The sequence below is a fragment of the Clarias gariepinus genome, chromosome 27 (assembly GCF_024256425.1).
Source record: "Clarias gariepinus isolate MV-2021 ecotype Netherlands chromosome 27, CGAR_prim_01v2, whole genome shotgun sequence".
Taxonomy (NCBI): domain Eukaryota; kingdom Metazoa; phylum Chordata; class Actinopteri; order Siluriformes; family Clariidae; genus Clarias; species Clarias gariepinus.
In genome coordinates, this window is record NC_071126.1 from 12179534 (window position 1) to 12203778 (window position 24245).

At 38.1% G+C, this 24245-nt stretch overlaps 1 protein-coding gene across 1 annotated transcript in view; it reads left to right on the forward strand.

The window, feature by feature from the left end:
• Positions 1–704: 704 nt before the first annotated feature.
• Positions 705–24245, forward strand: part of mdga2a (MAM domain containing glycosylphosphatidylinositol anchor 2a) — a 225656-nt gene continuing 202115 nt past the window's right edge. Inside the window, exon 1 of the mRNA XM_053489383.1 lies at positions 705–1573. Within this exon, the coding sequence (XP_053345358.1) occupies positions 1489–1573 (85 nt within the window). The 5' untranslated portion in view covers positions 705–1488. The remainder of the gene's footprint in view (positions 1574–24245) is intronic.

Sequence of the window (24245 nt, forward strand, 5' to 3'; positions counted from 1 at the left end):
CTGAATGAGCTATTAATAATCCGATAGGAAACAATAATTCACTTTTTTTTAAATAATGCATATTTGAAAAGTATTTATTTAATGTGTCATGGTCGAAAACATACCAGGGGAGACCTTCCATTTGCATGAAAGGAAAATATCATATATCATTGTCCGAAATATTTACAGACTTTGGTATATTTATGTTATGAACGGTACAGCCCGTCCTGGAACAGTAATTATATATATTTGTGTATATAGTTATGTTGTCTGTGCATCACCCTGCTCGCTGTGTAGGTGCTGTAATAACTGTGCGACGTGTCCTGCATGCGTTTTATTATATCATGGGTGTCTGAGTCGATGCCAGAATTACAGAGCAGAGAGAAGACAAACCCATCAGTGATTTTGTTGTTCAGGTTTTACGGTGATGTACTGCTGCTCCAGTTTCCACCCCTTCGTGTCCAGATTACATTCTTACGGTCCCTTCTGTGTATGTGTGTGTGTGTGTGTGTAGTCTTCCATACTGATGAGAGCCGCGAATGTCATGCGCGCGCTCACGTTGACGTAGCGCGAAACGAAAAAAAAAAAAAAACCCGCGGCCGCGTGCGTCGCCACTCCGTTTCCATAGCGCGCCGTCTTGCGCAATGTGACGGATTGACGGTCCGCACGGTCAGAAGCCCCGCCGCGTCGTGAAGTGGATGCTGCTGCTGCTGTTGCTAGGAGCGGGAACAGGACTTTTAGCATCTATCTGTCTACTGCGTTCGTTTTGTGTGGTTAGACGCACGTCGCTGAGAAATAAACCGCGGTGCTTTTCTGTCGCGTCACGAGCCGAACCGTCTCCGTCATCCGTGCTGGAGAGGGGGGAGAAGAAAAAAAAAAAAGTCGCACTCCGGATGTGATTGTGAAGAACAACTTCGGCGTTGCGAGCCCTCCTGTGCTCGGCGAGGGGGCGAGCTTCAGGCAGGCAGGCAGGCAGACAGACAGGCGGACAGGCAGACAGACAGACACCGCGGCTCCGCGCAAACGCGCCGGCGAAGGAATAACACTGACGCTCGGAACGGAATTGCAATCACAGCTCCGTTAATCGGCATCGCGCGCTAATGCGTGTGAACCAGCAGCCGTTATTCGACGCTGATCTGGGTTGCTTGTCATCAGCTAGCAGCACAGCAGATCTAGGCTAGCCTCCCACCACCACCGCCGCCGCTGCTGCTGCTGCGTATGGCACATCCGCCGGGCCGGTTATTTGGATCACATGTGCAAAGAAATCGGACCGATTGATTTTTGAGATCGAGAGGAAACCTGGCGCGGTGATCAGCGCGCGCGCCGTGCGTGCGTTAAACCCGTCTCTCAAGCCTTCAGAGCGCAAAATCAATCGGCGCGTGAGCTCCGTGAGGCTGCCGTGTGATCCCTGCCTTCCTCCTCCTCCTCCTTCTCTCTTCCTCTCTCTTCTCCTCCAGGAAAAAAAAAACCCGAAACACTTTTTCTCTCGTTCCGACTCGATATGCGGAGATGCGAGTAAAGATGGATGGGATTATCAGCATTTTGGGGCTTATTACGCTGATCCTGGACGGTATTTCCGCTCAGGGAGTGTACGGTAAGTCCATCGGCTCGATCGTGACCTTGGAGAAACGATAAACACAAATAATTTGGATATTACCGTCTCCATGGTGATTTATATCTGTAGCTGGTGTCGGGTTTTTTTTTTTTTGTGTGTGTTTTTTTTACATGATGAGTGGTGATTCACATGATGTTTGATCACAGGTCACCGACGCGATTGATTAACATCCTAAATGATCAATAACACGATGATAAACGGCAACTGTTAGGTAATGAACGCTAGACGTGTAATGACTGTTGGTTATGTCGTTTTGTCATTACGGGCCATGAATAAAGTATTTGGCTGCCTCAGAACTGATCCTCATCCAGCAACCACCATTCTTGCATTAGATATTTAAGGAAATGTTTTTTTTTTGTCTAGGCTGAAACATGGCCCATTAATAGGTGTGTTCACGAGTAATGTAGTGGCAAAGTGAAAATTTCTGAAGTAGTAGCAGTCCCTGAAACGCGGATTGCCCCCTCTTCTGTATTGCACAGATAATGCAACTAGTGTCATTCTGGCAGTGTGAGTCCTTACAGGGAGAGCTGATTGAGTCTTGCATGGCTATGAATCATAATGGGCATTGTGCAAATGTCACAGGGGAAAACATCTAAGCACCGTTTGCTCCGAGCTGTTGTTGCAAGAGGAAATCATGGCAGATCTGGTCCGATGGTAGGTCACACGTTGAAATGCAAGGAGTAGCTACTGAACAAATCAACGTGTCCACCATATCAATCGGCATGTTGCAGCACGCTTCATTGAAGCAGCAGAGGTTCTGCTGAACCATAAGCAAGGACTTTAACCCCCAGTCAATTACAGGAATGTATAATGTCCATACGGGTTGGACATTTGGTTAAGTAGGACATTCTAAAAGAACGAAAAAGTACGTATGAATTTAAATTTTAGAGGCTATCGTGATTAGAACTGTCACAGATAGGATTTACCTGGACGACTGGTTAATGGAACTTGACTCTCAATCCAGCCATTATGAGTCCGTTATCAATCATATGTGAAAACTAGCAAAATGCCTATAACACCAATGGTGGAGCCATTGTAACCAGCGAGTTGTAAAGTTGAGTATTCATTATAGCCATCATGGACCACTTATGGAGCAGAAACAATTTGTTAAAATAAAGACTAAGGCATTGGATATGCTGATAAAATGTTATTTAACTCAGGAGATTAAAATATAGGGCAGCACGATGGCTTAGTGGTTAGCGATGTCGCCCTGCACCTCCAGGGTCCGGGTTGATTCCTGCTCTGTGTGCATGTGAGTAATGCATGTTCCTCCCGTGCTTGGTGGGTTTCTCTGGGTATTCCGGTTTCCTTACACATTCCAAAGACATGCAGATTAGGCTAATTGGCTTTCCCCAAATTGCCCGTAGTGTGTGAATGAGTGTGTGTACCCTGCAATGGTTTGGCACCCATCCAGGGTGTACCAAGCCTCATGCCCTAATGCTTCTGGGATATGCTCCAGGCCCCCCGCGACCCTGTATACAGGATAAAGCAGTATAGACGATGAGTTAGTCAGTGAGTAAGTAATTATATTATCTATATATATTTTATATGTATATACTATATATACAGTAGAAGTGCTTAGGTAGATCTGCTCCAAATTGGACAAAAAAAAAACGTATACAGTGTTTGGTTAATTGAGTAAAGCTTATTATTTTGACCAACTAGGTGTTTTCACTATTGTTTTCCAGTTCCCTATGACATATTCAAACAAGAGGGAAGTAAGAATCTGAGCTACCATTAGATCCCAAATCCCAAATCTCTTAAGCATGCAAAGTGTAACAGAACATCTGTTTGCTTACCTGTTTATTTTTCAGTAAAGTTTTTAGGCATTTATGTTCTGAATCATCAAGTTGACTAGATACAATAATTTCAAGTGTGTATTATATTTAATTTGTCAGTGTTCTCATTCAGTGAGTAGTAAACTATAGAAATCATGTACATTGTAGTTCTTTAACTTAGTTTTAAGTTGCATAATTCAACTTAAAAAATGACATTGCTATTATTTTGATAGACATTGCAATTGCAATATAAACTGCGATATGTAACTAGTAAATGTACCATTTTGTATTCCGACGCATTTATCCAGGTTAACAGCAAATAAAGGCACAAATGATCTAACTAAGTGGATGTTTGCCAATATTTATTTATCACATTAACAGTATTTTAAAAACAATTACTTAAATTATTGAAAAAATTTACATAAATTTCCCACCATGCATATATTATCTTTAAAAGTGCAACCGTTTGCAATTAAATAATTGCACAGGTCCATATTGCCATTTCGATTTTTATGCAATTAATTGTGCAGCACTATTTTTAATGAATAGCATAAATCAAGGCCCAACTATATACAGTAAAAATTAAAGTGCAAATACATGAAAAACATTGGTACTCAGGATTCGGCATTTACTGCAGGTATCTGGCCTATACGTTTATTTATTTATTTTTTGGCTTTCCACTTCATTGGACCTATATCTATGTCATCTCTGTGTTACAGGACCTTGATAAATCCAATCACTTACTCAGGAATTTTCTAGTAAAGAAAATGGTTGTTGCTCATTGATTTAAGTATTTAATCAGCCTATCATTTTGCAGCAATGCAATGTATGATGGAGGAATGCATGGATGATTGTTGATGGTAGCTTAAAAATATTCCTTTTACAACTACAGTGAACTGAAATGCGTCCCAAAATGCATAGTAGGGTACATTGAACCCTGAGGACGTAGAGCTACAACAGCAAAAAAACAAGACCAGAGGTCCCCCTGTCAGACAAGAACAGGTATCTAAGGCCACGGTGGGACAAGCTCACCAGAACTGGACAGTTATAGATTTAAAGAAACATATCCTACTTTATATTTGGAACTTTTTTCCACTTTGCCATTATTTATTTAGCCAAAATTAAGGCAAAAAGAAAACTAAAAAACATAGGCAATACAAAGTACCCCATGATTTAATAGCTCGTAGGTCCAACTTCAGCAGCAATAACTTGAAATACTTGTTTCTTGTTTAACTTCATCCGACTCTGAAATCAATGTAAAGGAATTTTGGAATTTTCTTCTCTACAACATTACTTCAGTTCATTGAGGTTTCTGAGAATTAGCATATACACAGTTCTGTTAAGGTTCCCACACAGCATTTCAATTGGGTTGTGGTCTGGACTTTGACTAGGCCTTTCCAAAACCTTGATTCTTTTATTTTTTTATCCATTCTCATGTAGATTTACTAGTGTGCTTCGGATCATTGTCTTATTGCATGACCCAATTTCGACTAAACTTTAGGTGTTCCACAGATGTCTCACGTTTGCCTCTAGAATTATCTGGTATACAGAGAAATTAGTGGTCGACTTGTTGACTGCAAGTGTCTTGTGGCTGCTAAAACAACCCCAAATAATCACTCCTCTACCACAGCGCTTGACAGTGGCTATTAAGTGGTCCTGTTGAAGTGCTGTTTGTTTTTTCCCCAAAACATGCCACTGGGCATTAAGGCCATACAGCTCCACTTTGGTCACATCTATCCATAGGACATTTTTCCAGGAGCCTGTGCTTTATTCTGATGCAGTTTTGCAAAAATAGTTGTGTTTCTGTGTTCTTTTTAGACAGAAGCAGCTTTCTTCTGGCAACCCTTCCAAACAAAGCGTACTTGTTCAGTCTTCTTCTAATTGTGCTGTCATGGGCATTAACATTTAACAGGCCTGTAGGGTCTGAGATGTAGCTTGTGGGTTTTTGGGAAAAGTTAAGCCAAAAAAAGAAAAAGTACTCCCGTATAATTCAGTAGCTTGTAGCTCCACTTGCGGATCAAGGATCTGAGATGTAGCTTTTGTTTTTTTTTTATATTTCTCTGAGCATTGCACAGTCTGACCTAGGGGCGAATGTGATGGGACATCCTGGAAAGATTGACAACTGTCTTGAATGCTTTGAACTTGTGAATAATCTTTCTCTCTGCAGAATGATGAACTCCAAATTGTTTGGAAAAGGTTTAAAAACCCTTTCCAGATTGATGTGCAGCAGCAATTGCTTATTTCAGACCACTGCTTATGGCTTTTCCTCTTAGCATTGTGTTAACACACACCTGAATGCTCCAGACCCACAAAACTGCCCAAACCTTTTTTTTTTTGCTTTTATAGAGGTCTGCACACCTGCCGATGACAAAGTAAGAATAGATGATTAGCATCACCTGGCTGCTAAATACTCTCTTAAATTCTGTACAAGCAGTAAAGGGGGTACTAGTATTTTCCATATTTTTTTTTCTTTTGGATACATTTTTGGTAAATAAATTGTGGCACAATGTAAAATGTTGTTAGTTTGTGGTCCATTTGCCTAATACTAAGACCCTCTATTTTTAGTTGATTTTTATTATGTTTTTACACAAAAGTGCAGACTGTAATTAACAAGGGTGAAAGCAGATTTAAATTCTTAGCGTTACTGTGTAGCTAAAAGGTGAGGAGAATAAATCATAGAGATGGTGCACTTTAGATTTCCTAAATTTTGCTTTAGAATCTGCTAACTTTCATGTTTTGGGGTTGAAACCCAAGGAAATCTAGTGCCCTATGTATGGTATGGTGTACAATCCCTAGTTAGCATTGTAGCTTGCATTAGCTGTGAACAATTCTGAACGCCTAAAAAGCAATAAAAAGGGAGACAAAGTGCTGTTTAAGATGACAACTTTATTTGATGTTTTCATGCTGAAATGCTTCTCTGACTGGTTTTGAATGTAGGTTTTGGCAGGCAGCTGCTCTCCACTCTCTCTAGTACTGTCTACAGTACACCCATGCTGACAGTTAGTGTAATTAATATCATGGAACGATACATATAGTTAAACATCTCAGTGGTTCCATGCTCTGTGTCACCACCTCTGGAATGCCTATCGTCCAATCAGATTACTCGGTCGGAGCTAAACGTTGTATAATGTAATATATATGAGAGATATATTAAAATATAATATAAAATTGAAAATTAGAAATTAGAAAATAAATAATTACACACATATGTAAAATTTAACCCTGTTGTTTTATACGAATAGCTTCTATAAAAATATTATCATAAATTAAAGTGTAGAAATTACGTAGATTACTTAGCACATGCTGAGCTTAGTACTGGCATATTTTAAAGGGAGGTAAGTGACCGATGTTGCATGTTTCACCCTACAATAAGCCCTACACTCCCTAATGTGCTGCATGCCTGAATACCTCAGTGCAGTCCTCCATCAACATTAAACTTAGACCAGACTGAGAAAGTGGTCACTGCGAGGCAGAGCCTCATCACGTCTCTGTAAAGCTAAGATGTGTGGTATAAGTAACATTAATTTAACAGTCTGTTTAATGCTAATACAAAGCTTTTTTTGCACTTTTTACATTTTTGCAATGACTGCACATAACAAGACTCTTGGTTAGGCTCCATATTTTGGGCTTTTTAGAAGCTGTGACTTTGCTGGTAATGCTCATAACCAATATATTGTTCGATTTTCAATGTCTTGAGACACAAACAATCCAAATTCTATCTCTGTGAAAATCTTCTTTTTGGGGGTTAAATAATACAAATGTTGTGCCTTTTGGTCTGTGGTCTAGTTTCTATTTAGTGAAGTATTTTTTTTTTAACAAACATAAATGAAATAAACAGTGTTAATTTTTCAGTAAATCATTTACAGGTGATTGGAAATCGTGAACATATAAAACAAAATCATAATTCCTAAAAACTATGTAAACCTTACAGTTTTTTATTTAGTTTAGTTTATGTAGAGAGTGTTTCAAGATTTAAGATTCAAAGAACTTTATTAATCCCAGAGGGGAAATTGCTTATACTTAGTCTCAGTTGGTTACAGTCATTTACAGGAAGAAAGGAAAAAAGTAATAAATAATAAATAAATAAAATAATAAAAATTAAAATAAGCATTGAGGTTTATGTGTATAATATTTAAAAGAAACAAAAGATTTCAGGCCGTAAAAAGGTAAATGCAAATGCAGATGGAGATATTTGAAGGGCTAAACCGTTACAGATAATGCCATTGTGTTACATACTGTATATGCCCTACAGTATATCGCCCTATAGGGTGAGATTTAAGCCCCTATATAAGACCAAATGAACAGTGTGACTACAATATGAGAACACTACAATTTTTGCGTTTTTTTTTTTCCAAATGAAGCAAGAAGTATTGCAAACCAGTTTGACAATTTGAACGATTTTCATTCAATCGCAGGTGTGTTCAAAGACACATGGCAAAACGTCAAAAACTGTTTTTTATATCAGTGTGATATTTGTGTGGATTTTGCAAAAAAGCTATAACTCTATCTCCCACTGTTTTGTTGGCGCCATGGATAAATCACGCTGCAATTGTGTTTGGGGTAATGTCAGTATGCAATTTAGTATCGATAACATGCTTGTTGACTTTATATTTTTATAAAAAAAATCCCAAACCCATGCTTTAATTATGATTTTGTAGTAAGCAACAAACAGACAATAATGGCAGCAAATTAGATCAGTGGGGAAAAAAAGTGTTGAGTTTTGGTGCACACAAAACCTTTTTAATTATTTTTGAGGATCACGAGGAACAATACCAACACCTCGGTTTACAGCCTGTTTTAGTTTCATTTCAGTACATGAGAAAAGCTTCATATTATTATACAGCTACGGTACTGTGCATGCTGTATAATCTCCATTCATACATCATCCCAACTCTTGGCCATCAGTCATCCCTTAAGATTTAAAACATTACAGTAATAGTGGACAGAACCAGACAAAGCAAATGTATCAGCTCTATATGTATCTTATCTTTCTTTGTGTACACAAATGGGTTGAGTTGTTTTTTAAATGTTGTGGCCATATTTGTTTAATTTTCTTTTGGAAAATTACAGTAAGTGCTTCATGACTCCCGAATGCAGCAATACCAATCCTAGTAATAGTGGAAGCAATAAGGAAAAAAGAGTTATATTGATTGGGAAGTTAAACAGAAGGTTGCACTACAAACTAACCGTATCTAGGAGCTTACACTAAAGTATCCACACAGCTTGGTTAAGTCAACAATGTTGTGATCACACAGCATTTAAAGTACACAATATTTTATTTACCAAAATGTGTGTAAGACATACTGTACAGTTCTATGGGACTGCTGGAGTAACTGCAATCGCAGTAACAGAGTGTGAACACCCTTTTCTTGGCTTCAACATTCTCGAAAAACCCACATTCAAACCACTCACGGATCTTTGCCTTACTGATCACATGACAGAATGGGGTGTTGCGATTGGCTTGTCACATTGTGTTGCTTATAAATGCAGCCGCTACGTGTTGTGGTTTGCTTAAAACGTAAAAGTTTAAAGCATCTAAAATAAGGTTTTGATGCGTTTTAAATTTAACCTTTTTGTCATAGACACCGTTGTGCGTCAGAGAAAAAAAAAATGGTCAAAATTTGGTAAAAGTCTAAAAATGGTGATTATCACATTTTGCTGTCAAACTGTTCAAAATGATGCTAGGTGCTTAGCTGGATTGTGTTAAAATGAGCCTTTCATCACTGATAAACAGAACAGCGAGGTGCGCGAGTCTGAGCCTCTCTTGGCGAAGCACTTATGTACTGTTTAGTTATAAATAGCCTGATGCAGGTGAAAGAGAATTTGATACTGTTTTATAAACAACATTAATGTATTCCACTGGACTGTCCTCTTTATTGGTGTGGCCTGGTCATGGTCATATGCACCGCTGTAGCCACGAAATGAGAGTGTGAATATTAGCAGCTCCTCTGGCAGACTGTAGATGCACTGTGAATTTACACCAGCTGACTACTAATGCAGCACCCTGTTGGCTTCTTTACAATTGGATGTTCCTGGCTTGCAATCAAGCTTACAGAGTATTAATAGTCGAAGTATTAATAGGAAAGTAGAACGGTTTACCTGCTCCATCCGGTTGCGCTCTGTCATTAGTTGAGGCTGTCTCTGCTTTCCTCCTTGCGGTTCACGGTGCCAAAGTGTTACACATAAGAACAAGTGAATTCAGCTAGATTGCAGCCCCTAGCTGATTTAATATGGCATTACATGGATGATTGTCTTTCCTGTTTACCTTCCTATGTAAAGCCTGACTGCTCTTGCAATATTCATTTGGTAATGTGTGTGTGTGTGTGTGTGTGTGTGTGTCCATTTTTGTAACAACTCAGTCTGGCCTTGATGTCCTATTAGAGACCAGCTACATAAGATAAACACATTTTAGGCAGATTTTCAATCACTAACACTAATGAATTTGGACTGGAATTGGAAGATAACATGATTTGAAACCGCAAAAAAAGATTTTTACTGGCTTTAAACGTCCTTTGTTACCTGTGAATAGCTCTGGTGGATAAGTGTTTACTGGATAATCATTTCAATTCTAATGAAAGGGAATTTTTTTATGATGAATTTTATTTATGATAAGTTGCTAAAAGACACTTTCAATGTATAATCATTCTAAACTGGCAGGGCATTCAAACTGCGTAGAAATTGCCGTTAATGTATTATTCGCTTCACCTAAACAGTTATCAGCTCTTTACACTCACATAGTGTGGTTATAAGATAAGAGCCTCCTTTTTTCCGTTATTTTTTCGTTTTTTATTTCAGTTTCTAAATGAAGAACAGCTTGGGAATTAGCTTTCCAGTTGAATCCAAAGGTTTGCAGTACTGGCATGGAGAACCCCAGTAATTAGAGCCTGCAGTGAAACCCGCACACTTTTCTGGACACATGATCCAGGATCTTTATGACTGATTACGTTATTCGTTTCTATATTTAAGCTACATATACTGTAACCTATATACCAGTATAAGTATATAAGTTCTTAGCCACTGGATCAGACTGCGAGCGTCTACAGCAACAGTGCATACGACAAAAGCACGGGTGGAGCAGCGTGACGAGCGGCAGCAAGTTGACCACACACTCCATTCACAGGCATCAGGATCTGCACGTGGGTGAAGCTGTGGGTAACCTCCAGTATCAAATAATTTATTGAGGAAATATCTTGATTGTAATTAGCTTGTTAAACTTTGCTGACATTTTAAACACCAAACTGTAACTAGCATGCTAGCTAGGTGTAGAAATAAAATGCCTGGTTGATGTAAAGTTTAAAATTGATTCAAAATTAAATAAAGAATTATCATTTGTTAAGACAAAACACACACCCATGATGTGACTCAAGTTCTCTGTTTACTGTCAGAAAAGAGAGGATTTGGCCAGGTTCCCTGTATCACTTTTGTCATTAACATGGTCATATAGAGACGCGGAGACAGACGGGCGATATGAAGCACATCAGCATTTTTCCAGTTAGACAAAATGGATCCAGGGGTCACGATCTATTTGCATGTATATTCATCTGCACAAGGGCTATTAGTGTATAGTGTAAGTTTAGAGGCATGGGAAAGTTAATAATATATAACAATATCAGAAAACCTTACAGCTCTAAATGTAACTGTCTCTGTGCTGCATTCGGGCAGTTTTTCCCTGCAGCATGATCGTGGGTGATTAGGGAGTCCATAGCTGTACACACGAGGCCTCACATGATATTGCAGAATGCAGGATTCAGGAATTTTTCTACACAGAGCTACCTGACTGACAGACCAACTGGCAAACATCAGAACAGCAGGAAATTAAAAAGTGCTGTACCACACCAGCCGAAGCTTAGCTAGAGCAAATATTTAATTAGCCATTTTTAATTTTGTTACATTTTAATGCACAACTTTTCTTTTGCTAAATGCAGCTATGAGCCTCCATGCAGTCTGCAGTGTCATTGCAAAGTTTTAGTTATTGTACTTTGTGTTTAATTTTTTTTTAATGGAGGGCTAGGGCTCGTCCCTAGCCAATGCTTTTATTCCTAATCTATTATTTAAATTTTTTTATCATAATCCAGCCACAGCTATATTGTATTGAATTGATTTTCTATTTGTCTACGATGATTTTCTATTCTACTATGTCTTGGTATTGATTCTACTGTGCAGGAGTATATAGAAGGTGTATAGAAAGACTCAAACAGAGTCAGTTGTTGGTACAGTATATACACTGATCAGCCATAAATGTCACCAGTGTGAAGTGTAGAACTTTGATTATCAATGATGTACCAGTAAATTGGTGTCATGGGCACCCAAGGCCCATCCTCGTCTGTGGGGACCAAAGGCCAGCGCACCCTGATCCCACAAAAAAGCCAATGCAACAACAACAACAACAACAACAAAAAAGCAAGGTATCAGAACAGCCAGTGCATCACAGCCTGCCGCACACTGGGGCCAGCAGGAAAAAAAGTTGAATGTTGTTCACCCTGTGTCCAAATTCCCCAGATCACAATCCTATCGAGCATTTATGGGAAGTTCTGGAAAAACAAATTTGATCCAAGTAGTAATCCAGGAGAGTACTATAAAATAAAATACAACTGGGTGTTTTTCTATATTCACGTCAGTCAACTGGAATTAATATTTAACCCAATCTTCAGACTGTTCTCTTTGTGTATACTGTACATGTTCATACATATGTACATTTATTAAATCCATAAATGCTGTTTAAAAGTTTAAATCAATACAAAGAAAAAACTCAGCTTTCTTAACCCTTTAAATGTCTTCTATAGCCTTCACTGCTCCTGAGCTCATATATGATAATGTAAAATATAATGGTGCAAGACGTCTTAAGTATTAATTCAGCTGGAACTCAGCAGTCATTTTTGTTGAATAGCCGTGGTCAAGGTACCACTGAACACCAGCAAGTACGGTACTTTGACACATACCACCCACCTGAACATTGTAGCTGACCAAGTACATCCGAAACCCCAAACAGTATACCCTGATGGCATTGGCTGCTTCCAGCCAGAGAGTGTGCCCTGTCACACTGTGAAAATGGTTCAAGAAGTATTTGAGAAACACAACACTCAGTTCGATTTGGCCTCCCAAATTCTCCAGACCTGTGGGAAATGTCCTGGAAATACAAGTCTGATCCATGGAGACTGCACCTCACAACTAATCTGATCTGATAATGATGGCTTGGTGCCAGATACCATGGCGCATGTTCAGACGTCTAGTGGAGTCCGTGCCTCAACACGTCAGACAGGCCTGTTTTGTGGCCGATTTAAAGTGCTTTCAACTAGTTGCACCTTGAGCGTCCGGGAGGGTGCATTATACGACAGTGAAAACTGCAACATCTGCCATCTCTGTTGAAGGCTGTTGCCTTTTGCGTTTTATCAGACAACAACAAAACATACACATTCGCCTAATCCCGCTTGCTCTTTTTTTTGGCTTCCTGCTGTTCCATGAATGTTGCTGGCTGTGTGCGCAGACCTTCAGAGGTTTGTTCTCAGAGAGGATTCTGACATAGCATAAACAAGTCTTGTGGATAACTCGTCTAAAAACACCGCAGGAAAACAACTGACAAAAAAAAAAGAAACACACTCTATAGTCAAATGTTATGGTCAATAAAGGGAGGGATGGTAGATCTCTCCCTTTCCTTATTTCCCCTCATTATTTTTAAGGTGTCAGGATCTTCGTGTTCCTATTAAGTGCTGAAAAGTCTTACCAATCCTTTTTTTTTTCTTCATTATTGGTTCCTTCTGAACCCAATGCAGCTACTTGGATATCTTTTCAGGAGCTGCTTCAGATGCTGGACTTCTAAGCTATGCAAATGTATTCGACGGGTGAAACTAAAGCAGCCTTTGTTGCTTTCCAGAGCCTTCTCCAGAGTCCTTTATCAATTCCCTTGGATTGAGACCCTCACATTTCCTACAGTAATGAAAAGAAACGAAATATTAAAATTATTTTGCCTGCTTGAACTTTACTAAGCAGACTACTAGCGCATGCAGAGCCATGCTAAAGACTGATCGGGGTTCTTTCGCTCATTGGCTGAGTCAGATGGCTTTGAAATGATTATGGCGACATTTCTGCCGAGGATTTATGTGGAAATTACTGTGTAATGAATATGAGCTTTATGTGGCTTGCTGCTACTTAATTGTGTAATGAGGACTTCAGTCCAAAATATTTCTCATAAATATTTCAGAAAAATAGCATTAATTCCAGCTTGATGGATGTAAGGAGCTTCCTGCAAGTTGATATTCTGGTTTGTTTGAAAAATTAGGACCTGCATTTGCACTGGATAGAATCGATGGACATGTCTTGTCTCTATGATCGATAAGGTGAGAAAAGCTTTTAAGTGAATTTCCGGTCATTTGTCTGTTCCAGGTTGATATTTACATACATTAAAGTTTTAATTAATATACTTCTTTAATCCTTCCATGCAGATTAGGCTAACTGGCGTACTAAAATTGCCTGTAGTATGCGAATGAGTGTGTGTGTGTCCTGCGATGGATGGACACCCTGAATAGGGTGTACCCCACCTCGTGCCCTAAGGCTCCTACAGTAGGATGGGCTCCAGGCCCCTCGTGACCCATTATACAGGTCAAAGCGGTACAGACGTTAGTGAGTGATACTTCCTTGTTAATAAAACACTGCTGCTTATTAACACTTCCAAGACCAAATGTTTGTCTTCAGATGATTGACCCTCACTCCACTGCGATGTTGTACTGTAGGAGGACCCTTGTTGATTAAGAATCTGCTGATGACATGGTCGAGCGAGCGTTTGGCATAAGACTCATTCGCCGTCTCATGCTACACTTCCGCTGTGTCGCTCCCACACGTCCTACACATCCTTTCCATGCGCAGCTCCTGTCTGAAGTGATGTCTGTTGTCATGGTGACAAAATCCACAGCACACTCCTACTCATACCCCAACTTCCTTGTTTTTCCCATCCTATACGTGCCAGGGAATAAATCGCTGAAGAGAATGCGAAGTGATTGCAACCCGAGAGTCCTCATCACCCCATGCAAGCATTGGGCAAGAGAGATAGAATAAGCGCTGCGCAAAAAAAAAGAATTAATAAATAAAAAACAAGAAAAACAAAACAAAACAATAATAATCTCCCAGGCAACTTGAAGAGCTCATTATCTCGCTAGCAATCAGGCTTTTAAGCAGCTCTAACAAGCACGGAGCAAGGCCGAGTCAAGTGTGCTGACAGTCTCAGAAAGCCTTAAAATTTCAAATGTCGATGATAAACAACTGACGAAATGGCTGCAAACATATCATTTCTTTTACCCCGCCTCTCGTATTTTCCGTTCTCCTCCTCACTCATCTGCACAGGCTAGTCAGACAGCAACATGCTTGGCTATGCAGCTACCTTTCACTCTGGAGAACTACAATGTTTCAGCTTGTATGTAGGCCAGGCTGGACATGATTTAATAGGTTTTGTGCAAGTGTCCGTAGTCTGATCCATCAAATAAATGTAAGCAGATTCATCAAGGCACAGAAGAGACTCCATTAGTGCACATGTGACAGTGCGATTATGCATGTGATTAAACCCCCAAACACTTGCAAGCTCTTTGAGAACGTCAAACGTCAGATTCATTGTGTGGAAAAAGCACGGCGTAATTGGACTCGGTAGGCGAACAACTTTTAATACTCACAAACCTGAGTAATAATATCATTAGCAGTGATAGCAACAGCAGAAAAATTATCAAAGTAGTGATTACAGTTACCTTTTTTTTGTTGTTTTTTTTGCCTAACTGAACTATTTGTGGAAATGTTTGTGGACACCTGACCATATAGCTCTTGTAATAACCTCCATGCTTTTTAGAAGGCTTGTTATTCCATTTTGGATCGTCACCATGGCCATTTGCACTCGTTCAACCTGCAAGATGTTAAGTGATCGGACCATGATGTCGGTTGGCGAGGCCTGGGAGGCAGTTGGTTTTCCAACTGGTTCATTTCAGTAAAGTTGAATCCGGTCTCTGTGCAGAACATCAGCTCAGGACTATTGTCCTGTTGGGTCAGGTTTGGGCCCCTCAGTTATAGTGGAAGAATTTATAATGTTTTATATATAACATCCTATACAAGTTTATGCTTCCAGTTTTATGGTAACAGTTTAGTGAAAAATGCATATGGGTTTGATGGACAGGTATCTACAAAGGTTTAACATTTATGGTGTATAAGTAACTTGCCTGTCACAGTTTTCTCGAATCGTTATACATACTGTAATACACAATAAAAATATAAAATGCTACAAAGACATTTGTCTTAATTTTAGGGATGGAGATTACCTTGCGCCACATGATATAATATAATCCTGATTGGCAAATCTAGCTACTGATTTGCATTAAAATTTTGTAAGTATCATGATTTAAAAAATATCACAAATAAATTTTTCCCCTGATTTTGTTTAAATTCTAAACTTAGCAAAGATGCTGTGGTATGTCAGTATTTTAGACATACAAGTATAGAGGAGTGGAAACATTTAATCACCTCAAATGCAAACATATTCATTCATTCATCTTCTACACCGCCTATCCAGTACAGAGCCGCAGAGAACCTGGAGCCTATCCCGGGAAACTTTCTGGCACAACGCAGGGTACATCATGGACAGGGTGCCAATTTATTGCAGACCACTTATGCACACATTAATTTTCATGCTACGGACAATTTGGGAACACCAATTAGCCTAATCTGCATGTTTTTGGACTGTGGGAGGAAACCTGAGTACCCAGAGGAAACCCACCAAGCACGGGGAGAAAATGCAAACTCCATGCACACACTGGAGGCAGAAATCGAACCCTTGACCCTGGAGGTGCGAGGCGACAGTGCTTCACTACTGTGCGACCTCATGCAAGCATATGTAACAAAAAGATTTTAAAATCTGCATACATGAATTGCTACACAAAAGGATTATGATTCCACGCTGAATCGATTTTATTCTCCAAACTCTACTTAGTATTAATATAGGGAACCTCTTGGAAATCCTGATTTTATCACCTATATTAATATACTGTACATTTGCCCCCAGAAATGACTGTGCTTTTAAAACATACTAATATATTTACCCTTGAGGAGAAAAAAGCAGATATTTGGTGAAAAATGCATAACTATACTCAATACTCAATGCATGAACTTTATAGCAAAATTGTTTGATCCAAATTTTTTTTATACTTCATAGATGCATTGAGTTACACATTTTTAGTCCCCGAACAAAAAAAGTTACACTTAGGATTTAAATAAGCAAATCCTTAAGACTCTTTGATTCGCTAATTGCTGCAGTAATTAATATGATTCAGAAATTATTTTAACCCTAACTGATGGAGAGAGTACCTCTTCATTTCTTAAACAACCTGAAGATGTTCGATGTTTCCTGTTGACATGGAAAATATGTTACTATGTTCTAGAAAAGTCAAATTCTTGGACTGCATCATGCAGTACAACTATGGAGATTCCTGAAATTCTGGAATGTTGATAAAAAATGTGGTCGGAAAAACAAACAAACAAAATCACAAATGCAGATGATCAGAGTTCACTTAAACACTTGTGAAGCTTAGGGGAAGTTGTATTGTAAAAAAAAAAAAAATCAAGAGTTGGAAATCGGGGCTATGTAGGAGCATCACCACACACACACACACTCACACGCACACACACAAACACAATGCCTTGGGTACTTAGGATTTAACAAATGTGTGGCCATTAGAAAACCACTTGTTAGTGAGGCTAATTGGGGGAAAGCCTCAGTTTGCTAGGCAGCGTAATGGTTGGACTTTGGAGCAATAAAAAAAGGTCATGTGGTCTGATGAGTTCAGATTAAGTCTATTCCAAGGCAGTGGGTGCACCCATCATGCACAGTGTCCACTGCACTCTGCCTCTGGAGGCAACATTAGGATCTGAGGTTGCTTTAGTTGGTCAGGTCTATGCATGCGTTGCATTCTACTCTATATTGCTTGTAGTAGGGAAATGGCAGTTCGGGAGAATGTTATGTGATCCTGCTGCTTAGAACCAATTATTTTCCTCTAAATCGCCACCATTTATGTACCTAAGAAACTTTAACATTAAAGTTTAACAGTATAGTTTATTTTATAACCACACAAAGGCCTGGTGCTGTCATCATGGCACAGCAGCTAGTGCTGGTTTATTACGCTCTGAGCTCTGCTTGGAGTTTTGCATCATGTCCCCATTGCCTGCATAGTGTTTCCCCCTCAACAAGCCATATGACTTATATTAATGCTAAATTCCCTGATCCCTTTCTTGGAGATGAATTTTACTGAACTAGCACCTGTCCGAAAGGAGATTGCAAACTTTACAAGTGTTTTGTTGTAACATTCCAGTTGCTGCATAATAAACAGCACACAGGTTTTTTCTATATTTGGTTGGTAGATAGTATAATGTAGTATCACATTCCGTGCCCTGTATCCTGGACCAGTAAAATTTAGACGATTTAGGGAAAAAAAAAAATTTAACAGAAAAACAAACTGTTGCTTATTTCATGTATTTCCTATATATAAATAAGATATAATTCAGATCAGTCAGACTATACATTCAGGTTTTCACCACTGACCTTTTACATTGTAATTAAAGTGATTTAATGCAATAATATATATAGAATTAAAATAACTTTCCTAGTAGGAATTATTAATAATGACATTTATTTCACAAGGCTCCAAAGAAGAGTATTTCTCAGAAGGTGCTGATTAGTTTCGTATAACAGCATAACTCACATGGCTGAAAGTCAAATTCACAAGTTTATATTAAAGCACTTTTTCTGCTACAGAATTGTTTCTACGGTGACAAACTCACAAAGATGTGACTTGATGGACACTGATATAATCTAAGTCTTGTCTAAGTCTGTCTGATACAATTTAAGCCAAACTGTTGCTTCCGAGCTGGAAACACACAGTTGTATAGAATGTCTTGGTGTACTGAAGCATTGGAGTTTTCTTCACTGGAACTAAGTGACAAACAAATATGTTTCAGCTTGACGATGCCCTGTGCACACAGCGACTTCCATGAAGAAATGGTTTACCAAAGTTGGAGTGGAAGAACACTAGTGTCCTGCTTACAGTCCTGACCTCAAGCCCTCTGAACACCATTGGGATGACCTGAAATGCTGAGTGTGCCCTAAGCCTCTTCACCTGACATTAGCACCTGGCCTCAATAATGCTGTTAGGGCTGAATGGCCACAACTGACCACAGCAATGCTCAAAAATGTAGTGGATAACCTTCCCAGAAGAGGGACTGACACTGGAATGGGATGTACAGTATGAGTGTATAGGTCAGGTGTCCACAACCCTTTGGCCATCTTGTGTCCATATAACTGTCACTATAGTGAAGCTTGCTGTAAAGAGAGTGCTTATAAACCATTTTTGAAAAGAGACTAGAGCCCCCAATATTGAGTCAAAACTGTTTCTTTGAGCGCGTTGTTTGCAGTCCAGCAGTTATACTTTATCTCATTCGAGACTCGCTGCATTCATATAATAGGGATGGGAATCACCTGTGACCATCCAAAATGATATTATCACAAAACCTAGGTGCAGACTTGATTCATATTGTATATTATATTTTGTATCATGATTTTATAAATATCCGTATCAGATATTACATTTTTCCAATTTTGTTACAATTTTGAGACCTGGAATCTTTCATTAATTTAAAATTTTTATGTCTTAGCTTTATTCACCTACTTCACAACTTAATTACTGCCTCAAATACCTCCAAATGCTTAAGTGCGTGTTAAGCAGACGGGTGGGTGCACGCAACGTCTAATGTCCAATTCAACACTAAATAGTGCTCGTTGTGATTAGAGACTAGTGTGTGCATGTGTACTGAATGGATTTAAGACTAATTTATTTGCATAGTTTGGAAAAAAGTGGATCTGTGGCTTTTAAACATGCGAAATGTTTTAAAAATGTAACCCTTGAAAAACCTGTTTCTGTTGCTGCATTCGGAAGCTCATGCATTCAGCACAGAATCGGTTATATCCTTGGCTGGTCGGTCATGGCTGATCAAGCTGAAAATCAGCCAGTTCTGGTCACCGGCTGGTCAACCGGTACATCTCTATCATACATCTAAATGTAAAAACTAACAAACAATTGATTTCGGAGTCAATGCGGCGAGACATGAATCGGCACACAAAAGAATCACGATTCATTACTGAATCAATTTTTCCCCATCTTAAATATATACAATATTATTGACAAAGGAGAGGAAAAAAGGTAGGAAAGCACTACTTAAGGCGACGTAATGTACATTATAATGTACAGTCTATGATATCAGGAACCAAACTGTTTCAGAAATATTCCACGGCATTAAATGTTAGATGCCTTTCTTAAATAATTACAAAATTGTACATAATGTCAAATTGCAGTATATTTATACATAATTTACTCTTTCAAGAAAATAATCAGCTACAGTTTGTATTGGACTTCCACATACATACCATGCTGCTGCTGATTAGTTTCTTGTAATGATAATGATATATATATATATATATATATATATATATATATATATATATATATATATATTATCTCTTATGCATCAATGACAAATATATAAAATACAGTATTTAGTAAGAAATTGTCATTTTGACTGGGTCACTGGGCTGACACTTTTCCTCAAGGGAGTAACTTACCAATTGTAAAGAAACAGTTGTATAGAAGTGTGTAGTGAAGTGGGACAGTTAATATAAAGTAACTATTAAAAAAGCCAATAAACATTTAAACAAAAAATAGTTGTGGATATTGGATGCTCGGACTGAGGAGGTTCTAAATATAAAGTCATTCAGAACAATCTAAATTGGACCACATGGTTCTTTTTTTTTGTTTGTTTTTTTTTGCGATTTGTTGGATTTTAATGAATCAAACTTCAGTAGCTCCTGATGAAATCTGCAATATTTTGGAAGTAAAGTACTATTCAATTCTTACTGAGCATGACTGTCAAAACCCAGTTATTGATCCTAACATAGCCCAACTATATTATGATTAACACTAACAGGGAGAACCGATCATTATACAGTGTGGATCGTTATACAGTGTGCAACTAATGATACTTTTTAAATTTTACACCTATCAGACATATCATTAAATCCCTTGCTTTATACTGGGTAGTTCCCATTGGTGCCACCAAAACAGCTCGTTAAGGCATGCACACCACAATACCTGTGTGCTGTAGTGTCTGGCACCAAGACTCTAACACCAGATCCTTTAGGTCCTTGACTAGAAGTTGCGAGGTTGTTTGCAAGCTGCAATGCATTGTGTGGCATGATGATTTTCCATCATAGGCAGTATTTACTTTTTCAGAAATTTGTGGTCCTGTAGCTCTTCTGTGGGATCAGATCAAATGGGCTAGTCTTATCTCCCCGCACATAACGTTGACCTTTGGGTGCACACAAGCCTATTTTAGGGTTTTTACTTTACTTTACTTTTTTAGGGTTTTAATTTTACTACTTAGGCCACAGGATTTTTCGTTTTAAAGACCTGCCTAGCCCTGACAATTTGGCTCTTGTTAGAGTCGCTTAGATGCATATGTTTTTCAATGTTTCCGTTAACACAACCTCCCCCTGTCTAAGTTAATAAACTTAATATAATAATAATAATAATAATAATAAACTTAATAACTTAAATATTGAGATTATGATTATTTTATGTATATATGTATATATTCATATATATAAACAAATACATACATAACAAACGCTATATTCCCTAAAAACACACTGCATTCAGTTGAGACAAAATAATTGCACAAAGCCATATTGCTATTTCTATTATTTTGCAACTAATTACCAAGCTTCAGTACTCTAAATCCTCCCGTGCATAGCATGTGAAAGGTTTTGAAAAAATGAACGAACAAACAGAATGGGAGACGTCTTTTATCCTCATGTATTTTAAATTTGGCTGTCATTATTTAGATTGCACAAACTGCAACAGTTATACTATTGTTTGGTAAATTATAAGGATGGAAATCTTTAACTGTGTGCTTTCAATACATTTGAATATTCATACCAAGCTGTTGGTGCTCATGTAAAGATGCAGTTTATCACTTTGGAGCCAGCCGGCATCCATCGGTGATGATACAATAAACTGCCTGTGATGTATGGTGAATACTGAAACGCCCTTATTGTTTATGTTTCACACCGCTGTAAGACAAATGCACACGTCCTCTGAGCAGATGCGAAATGATAAACCAGGTCAGAGCCTTGTATTTTGTGTGGACTAAGTCCCACTATCTAGGGACTTAGGGAAAAAGGAGAAGTGTATAATATTAGAATATATTAGAAAAGTGCACAAATATAAATAACTTTTTTTTCTCTCTTTTCCCTTTTTATTATTATTATTATTATTATTATTATTATTATTGCTTAATCCAACAGACATGAGTAGAGGTGTATAAAGTGTTGATACTTTTTTAATAATAAGCTGTTCAATTCGATAATATCTAATATGTCTGATGCTGGATGTAAATAGCTCAACACTGACACCTGATGTAATTTGCCTACAAACTGCACATGCTAATTAGACTCTGACTGGCAAGACACACAAAGTGCAGGAATAAAGAATACAAAAGTGTCTAATTATTCACTACTTGGGAGCGCTACTATTTTTTTTACGTAGCAACAGTACAGTTTGAAACTGATCAACTGTAACATTAAAAACATAAACATTAAAACCATGAAAAAGGTTTTAGATTCGCCTTGTTCCACCAGGGTGGGTGTGGCCCCACAGGGCCTCTGATGGTGTACTGTGGTGTCTGGCAGAGGGATGTTAAGCAGCAGGTCCTTTGGGTGGTGTGGGTTGCATGGTGGAGTTTTCCATAGATTAGACTTGTTTGTCCAGTGCATCCTGCGTGTCCTTGATTGGATTGGGATCAGGGGAGTTTGGGAGCCGGGTCGATGGCCTTGAGCTTTTTGCTTACTGGGTCCTCTGTATAGCGGGTTGTAGGGGAATGCGTTTACTGGTACCTTTATATGGTCAGCATTGAATTTTCTTTTAGCTATTTGTGCTACATTAGCTTTTATGTGTGATCAGATCCATTCACTAATTTGCTGGAGAATAGTTGGTGATCAGTGTTTTTGAGTTTACCTGGTGGTGGTATTAGTGTTATAATTGATCAGGAAATAACTGCTTATTAACATTTATGTGCATGTCTTTGGAAAAATGCATGACATAGATGCTCAATTCAGATTAGAATTTTATTTTATACCTAATTTTATTATAATTATCATTTTCCCTTATACTTTTTTTTTCAAATTTATATATTCATACTTCTTATTTCTGTAAAGCTGCTTTGTTCCAATGTCTATTGTTAAATATGCTATACAAATTGAATTAAATTGAATTGAATTTTGATTAGTCAGCACTACTTGGATCTATCTCAGGGTTTCGTAATACAATTGCTTTATTAATCCATACTAAGTCCTTTATATAGGGTGATGGTGAATCTGCAGTTTATCTCAGGAACACTGAGTGCAGGGCAGGAATATACTCTGGATGGAGCTGTTTAGTTACTTACTTGTTTATTGTTTTGATCAACTTTTGAATAATTATAATAATTATTCTAATAAGTATGATAGTAATAATAATATTAATAATAATAATAATAATAATAATAATAATAATAATAATAATAATAATAAAATTGGTGCTAATAATTTCAATTTTGGATTCAGTGTTACTTTAGTGATTGTGGCAATGCGTGTGTTTCCATTTGGATTTACTTACAAATTATATTTTATTTTATTAATTGGTATCGGTGTTAATGTGACATCACCACTAAAGCACTGTCATGCGCAAATATTTAAATCTTTTAAGATTTTACATTCATGGCAGAATGTGAGAGTGCCCTGTGGTGAGTAATTTTAGGATAAAACTTAAGTCAAAAGCAGTTATAATGTTGTAAAGCCTATGTCCCAAGCCACTCTTTTATACACCTGTACTGCAGTTATACTGTATGAAAAAGCATTGTGGAGAAGGAAAAAGAACAGAAAGTTCTTTTTAGCAGCAGTTGATGAGGGGATTGCTGCAGAGAGAATAGTCCATGTGGTGTTAGATTTCTGGACTGTGTGTGTGTGCGATGTCATGCCTTCTGAGAGTGTGACAGACTGACTTAGCTTTACTGATAAAAAATAGATATGTTAAACAAGACATTATAGAAATGTATAATATTATACATTTACTGTTTATTACTGATGACTAGTATTCCTTTTTGTTTTGATTAATTGATAAATTAAAATCATAATTGATTTTTTCTTTATGATTTAGTTTGTAGGAGACCTACATAGAATTGTCAAAAACAACCTACCTATATACCTAAGAACCAAACCCCAGTCATTGATTGTAATGCCGGTCCAAAGCTCGGATTAAATTTGGGGTGTAGATTCTCTTGTTCCACACCCTAAGTAGTTCCCTTGATCAGAGGTTAGAGAGGGATTTGGGATTCAGCCTTGTGTTAGAAGATAATTAGCATTGTAGCTCGTGTTACAAATTGATTGTACCGACCTACTTTCACCAATGCTACCAGTCCAGTCCTAAAGAACCACTTTAGTAAACATAAAACATCAAACAAACAGTACTGTTTAATTGTAATTGAATTACAAGTCTCCCTTATGACACATGTTAACCTAGCATAAAACTGAACATGTAAAGAAAGCTTGTCGTTGTCCGTCTCGATCTCAACATGGCCGCTTTAGCTAAAGAGCTAATTAGCAGCTTTTTCTGAGTTAAAGTGTGTGTGATAGAGCAGGACAGGGAGTCCTCCAGGACCAGGGTTAAGGACCACTGTCTTACGAGCCCCATAATCTTTCACAGTTAGATCCTGTTAATAAACAATGAGCAAAGTACTAAAACAGGACGAGGGAAGCATACAGTTGA